This window comes from Lygodium microphyllum, chromosome 8, assembly GCF_053477565.2.
Source record: "Lygodium microphyllum isolate KBCC chromosome 8, Lygodium_microphyllum_v1.1.10, whole genome shotgun sequence".
NCBI classification, from domain to species: domain Eukaryota; kingdom Viridiplantae; phylum Streptophyta; class Polypodiopsida; order Schizaeales; family Lygodiaceae; genus Lygodium; species Lygodium microphyllum.
Genome location: NC_141142.1, coordinates 57,838,169 through 57,846,962, shown reverse-complemented (window position 1 = coordinate 57,846,962; position 8,794 = coordinate 57,838,169). Strand labels below are relative to the sequence as shown.

The 8,794-nt window shown below is 39.1% G+C and overlaps 1 protein-coding gene across 2 annotated transcripts in view; it reads right to left on the bottom strand.

The window, feature by feature from the left end:
- Positions 1-440: 440 nt before the first annotated feature.
- Positions 441-8,794, bottom strand: part of PRP40C (pre-mRNA-processing protein 40C) — a 55,967-nt gene continuing 47,613 nt past the window's right edge. For both annotated transcript variants that reach the window (XM_087682958.1, XM_087682956.1), the window contains exons 8-14: positions 7,138-7,278; positions 6,612-6,718; positions 5,889-6,012; positions 1,825-1,968; positions 1,476-1,622; positions 1,279-1,401; positions 441-1,202 (exon numbers count right to left, since the gene is read on the bottom strand). In XM_087682958.1, coding sequence (XP_087539084.1) covers positions 873-1,202; positions 1,279-1,401; positions 1,476-1,622; positions 1,825-1,968; positions 5,889-6,012; positions 6,612-6,718; positions 7,138-7,278 — 1,116 coding nt within the window. In that variant the 3' untranslated portion in view covers positions 441-872. The remainder of the gene's footprint in view (positions 1,203-1,278; positions 1,402-1,475; positions 1,623-1,824; positions 1,969-5,888; positions 6,013-6,611; positions 6,719-7,137; positions 7,279-8,794) is intronic.

Below are 8,794 nucleotides of genomic sequence, written 5' to 3'. Positions count from 1 at the left end.
TTGATTCTAATCCATACTTCCTACTTCCTTGTGGGTTTGATTTTGCCTGAAATTGATCATTCATGCACTGCCTTAGGAGGGCCCATCAAAGTCAATCATGTAAAGTGGCTGCTGCAAGTGTGTACTTTAATGAAATTAAACTACACAGGAAGTAAAACCATAGCTCTGTGCGGCTCTGATTCACATTGAATTAAGCCATGAAGCACACCTCAAACTGAGCACAGCAGGCACTACAGCTCCAAGCACACAGCCCAATTTCAGCCCTCGGATTCAGTTAACATTTGCTAACATAAAGAACATGTTAACAATCAATCATATAAAAGTGATCAGCCCCATATTGATACTACAAGTGATCAACTCAAAACATCTAAGCATCTCGTACTACAGCACCAGGAGCACTGGAAGAGGGAACTTCAATTTACTCCAATATTAAACCGATAAGTACTTGCAATGAAGATAGAGGTATTTTCAATATCAGGGAAAACAATGTTGCAAAAGTTCATAAGCAGGATGCTTCGAGAGAACAAGGAATATTTAATTCAGGATACACTGTTGGGAGAAACAAGGGGATCACTGATTTTTACTCTAAGTGGGAGAGCAAACAGCATTTTTCCAGAATCTGGTGGTACCAGGCATGGTGCGCTACAGCACTGCTTGGAAAATTCGTTGGCTGCAGATCATTGATCTGCTTAAGGCTCTACTTGATTAGACACAAGCACCACCCCCGATTAAATTTTACTACCAGAGCTGCAATTTGCTACATCTCTCTAGGTAGAATATAAGCTGTACATTGAGGATTTATCATTGGAGCTCACAATGAGAGGGCCTTGATTTGGGATTGTGTTCCCATCTGTATATTGATACGAAGATACTCATCTCCTGCTTGAATTTCGTTTAGACGCTGGGGAATGCCTGCTAGAATCCAAGGCCGCACTTTTACCACCCTCAGAACTAGCATGCTTCTCATCTTTTGCAGAACTTGAGGCACCAACCTTCAACCTGCGTTGCACATCTTCCGTATATCTGCGCCACAAGGATTCTCTCTCTCTTCTTGGCATCTTACTGTACCGAGCATCTGACTTCAACACTCTTTTTGCCTCTGACCAGGAATTCAATATACTTTTCCCATCTTCATTCAGTTTAGCTGCAGCATCTAAAGTGATTACATCTGCTAGCAATGCCCTGTATTCTCGAACACAACGCTGGCAAAATACACATACTCAGTAAATAACCAGGAAAGATTAAAACAAACACTGTATTAGAATTGTTGCACTTTACCTCATAAAGAGCATTTACATGATCTCGGAAAAGCCTCTCACGATCAGCACTATCCAGCTCTGGGTTGTTTGCCCGACCCAAAGTATCCTTTTCTAGTTTGGGTTTGGCTTCAGTCCATGATGCCTGAAATGAAAACAATATAATTATGCAAATATCCAAGAAGACAAGATTACTACTATGCTTCAATATTGATCTACCTCAGGATCTTTAATCTTTTCGGTCAGAAGAGCTTGGTATGCAGTAACAGCATCTTTCCTGCGTGCTTTTACCCGCACTCTTTCCATTTCCTGTTCCTCTCTCTCTTTCCGTTTTCGCATCTCACGCTCCCTTTCTTTCAGCTTCTCCTGAAAATTGCATCCATGCTATTTTAATAGACTTGTGCAACCAAATCCAAAAAAAATTGCAAATTGGAAGTTCATAGACACAACAATGACCAAAACCAACCTCTATTAACAACCAAACACGAACAAAGATCAATAACTTGAGGTGATGCACCTCATTTATTACAAGTGGAAAACCCACATGCCCACCATGCAAATGTAATACCTCTTCTTCCCTTTTCGCCTTTGCAGCTCGTTCAGCCTCTTGTTCTGCAGCCCTGAGCTCAGCCACATAGGAATTAAAGAGATTCTCCCGATCTTCTCGTTTCACAGTCCTATATCTTGCATCATTGCGTAAACTGTCCTTGATCTACAGTCAAATTTTCAAAAAGAACAAGTTACAACCAAGTGAGAAATGATCAAGTTCATCTCTACCTATTTACTATGGTATGAATCTGTCTCAAAGGAACTGCAATTAAGCCTAACAGTTTCAGACAGAAGTTTCTCAAAGCAAGCCCTACCATCACAGCCCACTTAAGCTACATATTAAAGTGTCTCCTGCCACTCATATACCATTATTGATGCCACAGGATTGTACTAAATGGCATCATTGGCATAACACAAAAAAACATGATCTCACTAATGCCATGACCCAGCATCTGTAGGTGTGATTGCTTGAAATAAGTTGTCTAGAAAAATTCACAACACTCAGCAAAATGGCTGTTCAGCGTATAGTTCTCTGTTTTCAAGATGTAGGTTACTTTCTTATGCCACATAATTCTGGTATAACTCTAATATTTGTGATCTGGACTTCTTCAGATCCAAGATTCGAATGCAACCAAGGGTGAAGAAGAACCAGTATGATTACCAGAATCTCACATATAACAGTCATGTAGATAGTTTACAATACTCGACATCAGAGTCCTCTTTTGTCTAACCCAGTCAGTGGTCTGTTAACTTATAATCCAACCAGTAGGATAACCCAGATGTCTTACCACCTTTATGTGTTCTACAATATGTCCTAACACTGTATTACTTGTTTTTTATCCCTCAGTGACTTGAGAAAAATCATACCTCCAACCTGTAGATGTTTGCAGCAAGTCCAAAATATACGATAGAAAGACAGGAATCAAGCATGTGATGTTAAACCACCAGATGATTGACAACATTGCGCAGGGATCTCTCCCCTACACACTGAAGTATCAATCAAATCATTTACCAATACTAGTGTCAATGTTTAATGCCATGTACCAGTTACTACATAACCCAGTTAGGCCTAAATCCTAAGGCCTCCATGACCCCCAGTGCACTCTATCTTCTACCTTTTCCATATCAATCTTTAAAAAGTGCACTCCATATTGCACATACTCAGCATGGTCCACTCCCATAAAGATATTCCAGAAATGATACTAGATTCTGATGACATAAAACAACACCTTACTGACCCTGAAGTAGCCTTAAACAAAAAAAGACCAAGCCTTCTGACCACATCTTAGTGAATTGTAAAACACAACCAGTATCCAAGCCCCAACATTGTCTCCACTCCCTGGACTGAGAATCATATCTTAGGGGAATGATGTAAGTTGATTGAGCTACTTTGCAGGTCTTAGGCAAGACAAGCAGCTATGCTTATTTGAGTGGGGCTGCATTCTTGACTAGAATTAGAAGATACAGATGAAGCAATGGCAGAGATATGATGAAGCCAACCTTCCTCCTCAAAGAGGGTGGTAGTAACCCGATTTATCAATAATTACAGCAAATAAACAAATCACATAAACTGCAATGCACACTTTACCACTTTAATCTTGGACAATGGACAGCCTATTGGCCCAAAAACTAGCACCCCCCGTGGTATTTCTTTGTCTTCAATTGCAAATGGATAGAGTACAACTGAGATTCTCTAATCTTCTCTGCTAATCCAAGTGCCTCTTGCTGTCATAAATGATCGGCAAGCCTTCAAACCAATTTGCCCCTTGGTTTGCTCAAGGATTGGCTTTCAATCTACTCCTTGGATGACAAATTCTACCCCAAACTTACTGTTGGTTGGCTGGCCTCTTGAAATTCTTTGAAATCCCCATACTTCAGCTACTGAATTTCAAGTACTAGGCCCCTTGATTCTGAGCATGCTTCCCAATCTGGCTGTCAAACCCCGATTTCTGCTATTAGGTTTTACTGCAGAAATTGGCCACAATCTCCACCTCTAATGGCTCAAATGGCTGGAAATTGCTGAGAAGACTTGAGAAATGGAAAGAGGATGAAAGAGAATGCTGTAGAGAGAAATTTTGAGTTTCATCCTGACATGAAAATTCAAGCAAAACAGTTGCTGCCCTATTCAAGAAAGCGCTCTATGATGTCGCCTATAGTCACCCCTACTATCACCAGCTATAGGACAGGTCTGTAGTGGCTACAAATCACATCAATAACTTCTCGTCTCTCTCTCTCTTTCAACCTTCTCAAAGTTCAAAATGGCTGGAATAGTCTTCCTCCAACCTCCAACAACCTTTCCCTTACTTGCATGGGCAAGTTTTGCGAAGTGGCAATCTTCTAATTGCAAGTTTTAGTCATTTTCAGCCCAATTAAATTAGATATACTTTAAAACTATTAAATTTGAAAACTAACTTAATTATTAATTCTTGCTTTAAAAAATAACTATGCTAACCAATAATTAAATTACCTAGGCCAATTTGTTATCTAAGCATTTTTGAGCATTTATTAGCCCCTGAAATGGCATTAATTAATTAGTTAATGCCTGCTTCCTAATGTCACCGCTAATGTCAATGGCTAATAAAATCTTCTAGGCCAAAATCTAACACCATGTACCACCTGGTACCTACCAAGGATAACTTATTACAACTTTTGCCTTTAACACCCACTCACATCTTGTGGTCCTTGGGCCATCATTGTGAAATAACTAGCTTGCACATAACATGTGTAACTCATATTTACACATCTGATTAACAACTTAATCAAATGCTACTTATAAAATTTCCTAGATAGGAAATTAACATTGTGTTCATCCTATTCTGAAACCAAGCCAACCCATTGGATAGACTAAAAGGTAAAATCTTATAGTAGAAACAACCCCATGCCATAATGAAAGTCGTCTTCTTTTGGTCTTCAAGAGCTATAGGCAACTAAAAATACCCTAAAATATATCACACAAGCTATATCTCTCATACCTGGCCACCTTATCCAAAATTTGGTCAATAAAGGGAAAAGGGTAGTGATCCCTTTAAGTAGTACCATTCAACGGCTTGAACTACAAATAAATTCTCCAACCACCAGTCTTCTTAGCTTATATAACAATCCAACTCACCCATTCTAAGCATTCAATTAGATATATAAATCCTACCTTCAAGATTTTATCCACCTCTTCCTTCAAAACCATTGCTTGCGCATTTTGATAAGAGTCTCAATCCTTGATATAGACATTTAACTCCCTCCTCCAATTCTAGATGCCATTCTTCACACTTGTATCCTTGAATCTCCTTGTAAGAAGTGATGAACAAGTTCTGATACTTACAAAGCATACCATTGTAGACCTTCTTCTCCTCTTTCATCAAGTCTAGACCAAGCATTATCTCCATCAAAGCTTCCTTTCTAGTCAACGTGGCCTTGTTTCCAATAACTCTTCTCTCTCCTGCCATCTTTGTCCTCCTCTTTCGCATTATGGGTAAGAACAGGTCCTCGTTCCTCCAAAAGAATAGTAGAGACTCCACATTCAAAATCAACCTCCAATCCTGATATCTTTTCTTCCCTCTGTTTCCTCTAATATAATGACTCACTCTCCGCTTCCTCTTCTTCACTTTCGTCATGAGAGGCCATGTCAAACAGTCTCTTCACCCACAGATTTACCATTGATGCATGCATCTCTCTTCATAAATCTTGCCTTGATTTCTTGCACAATCACACATTTGAGCATGCCCAACTTGATGTATAGAAGCACAGGACCTCATTATAACAGGCCAAGGTTTGAGAGCTAATCAGGTCAATGCTGTACTGTTGCTTTTCTTTCTAATTTGTGAGGGATTAAGATTTTCAAACCCCTAATGAAACCAGAAAATTCACACGCACATCTCAATGCATTTAGAGACAAAACCACATTTAAGACACCCAATCACAAATAGCATCTCCTCTACAGGTCAGGAAGTCATCAATGCATGGCCTCCATTAAGATATCAGTTGACCTATTTCAGACCCAGAAAGGAATGTCACCTATTTCAGACCCAGAAAGGAATGTCACATACAATACCTCAAGTAATTTGGATGAGGACAGAGTTGCTAAATTACCCTGGACCAGCGACCGGATGTGGTTATTTCTCCTCTCTCTTTCAACATGGCCTTGAAACCTGCCACCGCAGCAGCATGAATTGCACGGACTCTCTCCTCTTCAGCTTTACGTAGTGGTAACACCCTACAAAAAAAGGAAGTAACACACCTTAGCAAAAAAGCATGACAGTTAACATTTTTGAAGGTGGGGGTTGGGATACACAGTTGGTCCTGGAGTGAGTAATGTGAAGCTGTAAGAATCAGAAAGAAACATCAAGAGGTATTTGAGCATATCACCAAATATTAATTAAATAAAATATGAGAAATTCGCTCCAAGCATGTCAAATGATAGGATATTAGCTTCAGATTGTCAAACCCAAAATCAAGTTATGCATAGAGCACTAACTTATATGAAAAGTTCCCACCTTTTATTGGAAATTATTTCATGATCTACCCTCCAATAACTATAACATAAGCTCTAATATCTAACTTGCTGGGTAGGAAATCTGGATAGAAGCACTCTGAATCAAAAAAGGAAATGCCCTTGTCTCAATTTGCAAATAAGATTGAAAGGTATTAAGACATAGCACTACAACTAATTAAACTAAAGATAAGAAATCCACTCTAAGCATATCAAATTGACAAGATTAGATGCTTGATAGCTTCACATTGTCAAATCCCAAACCAAACTATGCAAAGATGGAAGACCCATGCAGCAATCACTTGTAAAGAATAGGTCTCCACCTTTCATTCAAAAGTGTTTCACGATCTTTTCTTTCCAATGCCTGAAACCTAGGATCATCGCCCCAAGCCTTTGCAAAGGCTTCATAATCAGTCTTGTGATTGATCTCCTGTAAAGTAAGAGCAAATTGTCAATGAATTGGAAGAAAAGGATGTACTATAGGATGCAGTGGTCTTAAACTATTGACATTAGCGCCACCCACAGGAAATAATACTGGCCACTTATTTCCGTTCTGAGTATGATGAGGGTTACAAAACGCATTCTGGGAATCAAACGTACCACTTAATTGGTATCAAGCAGACAACTATGGTGACCCCATCAGCCAAAGGCCAGTGCTGAAAGATCAGAAGTACAAATAAACTTGCTTTAAAATCCTGATGAAATAGACTCCTAATACACTCTCCTGTGACCTCCTTTGAACAAATACGAGGGACTTGAGTGGTTTACAATATCCTTCCTGTGGGAATTCTTGAGCTTGCACATATTTCAGTTGACGAAGACAATTGTAGATGTAGAGTAATATGAGACCTTTGATGCTTCTTCCAGTAGTTGTTTGAAGCCTTCAACTGCAGCTTTCTGAGCAGCACGCTTCTCTTTCCTCTCTTCCTCTGCCCGGGTACGAACATAATGATCAAAAATGGAGCGTCTTTCAATGTGATTTGGAATAGCCTGCATTAGTGCAGCCACAAGTAAACCTTTGGTCATTAATTACGTGATTCACAAATCAGTATTACAAACATCCACTAGGGCATAATGCTTCAATTTTAAAAAAATTGTATGATAGAAAATGCAAATCAGTCGGCTAACTATAATCTAGGATAAAAGCAAGCATCCAATGTCAGACAGTCAACTACCATGGAGGTCCTGGTTTGATCACTCTAGCTGTATAGGATCTGAAAGGTGAGCATTTAAGTTTCAAAACTAATCTGCTTGTAGTGATTTATAAATAAGGACCAGAAATCTAAGCTACACGAGAAAGCTGACAATTGTCGTGGATTATTGGACCACGTTTTTAGAAGCACAGCTGGTATGCAAATTTCTCTGTGTTTCTCATTCATATTGATTATTCACTTAAGATAACTACCAGTCTCGTATGGAATCATGTCAGCTTGGACCATAGGGCCACATTTTACACAACTACCTGAATCACTTTACAAACAATCAAATATACTCCTGAACTCGTGTTCCACCAAGCATTGAATCTATGACTACAATACTAAATACTAGTGATCTTGGGCTGAATCATGCAAGGTGCATTGCAGATATAATACATCCAAATTAAGACAAAATGCACTCCGAAATATTCTTCCAAAAAGACAAACAAAAGAAACAACATAACCCTTTCTTTCCCCATAGCCCCGAATAAAGGATTTTTACCTTTGTATACTCAAATAGAATCCAATCCAAATCTGGACACACCTGGGCTATCATCCGAGCACATTTTTATGCTAAAAATTTGTAAGGCATAGCAGTCATTCTTGCAAGACTATGTTGTTCTATGTGAAACATGTAATAGCACAGGCAATTGTTGGCAAGCACATCTTTCCATACTTCATCAAAGGTGGGTCATTCTTTCAAAAGATATTCACAACGTAAGACATACAGGTATCAGTCTTCACCATCCAAGGCAAAAAAGTTCTATTTGTTTTTTATACTATCTAATGGTGGCCAAAAAATTGTATGCATGCCACCAAGATGGATTGTACTATCCCTAGCCTTGCATGAAATGGTGAGGTAGATGATTTCCAGCATTCCAATTTAGCCTTTTTAGAACATTTCAGCTCAAACGACATCCCAAGTATCTCAACATATCAGCCGCTGGACATCTATATGAAAGCAGTTTAACAAAATTCTGTGTTTTGAATAAGGGCCTGTATCCCAGACTTGCAACTGATACTAAAATTTGGTATTTTGTATGGTTTCCCATTAGACATGCAAGTCGAGCTGAAGCACTTCTATAAAAATTTTGCATTTTTTATAAGGGACCATATCCCGAACTCACGTTGGAATACACAATTTTGTGATTTGTATAATTCTCCACATCCCAAACTAACAGTTTGCACCAGTAAGAAACGGCTCCTGTCTTCAAGTTCTTATCTTGGTCAAAATAGGAAGACTCCAAACTTTGTGTTTCTCCTTCCTCTCACAAAGGGTTTCATCATCCATGGAGGCTTCCCATCATAGT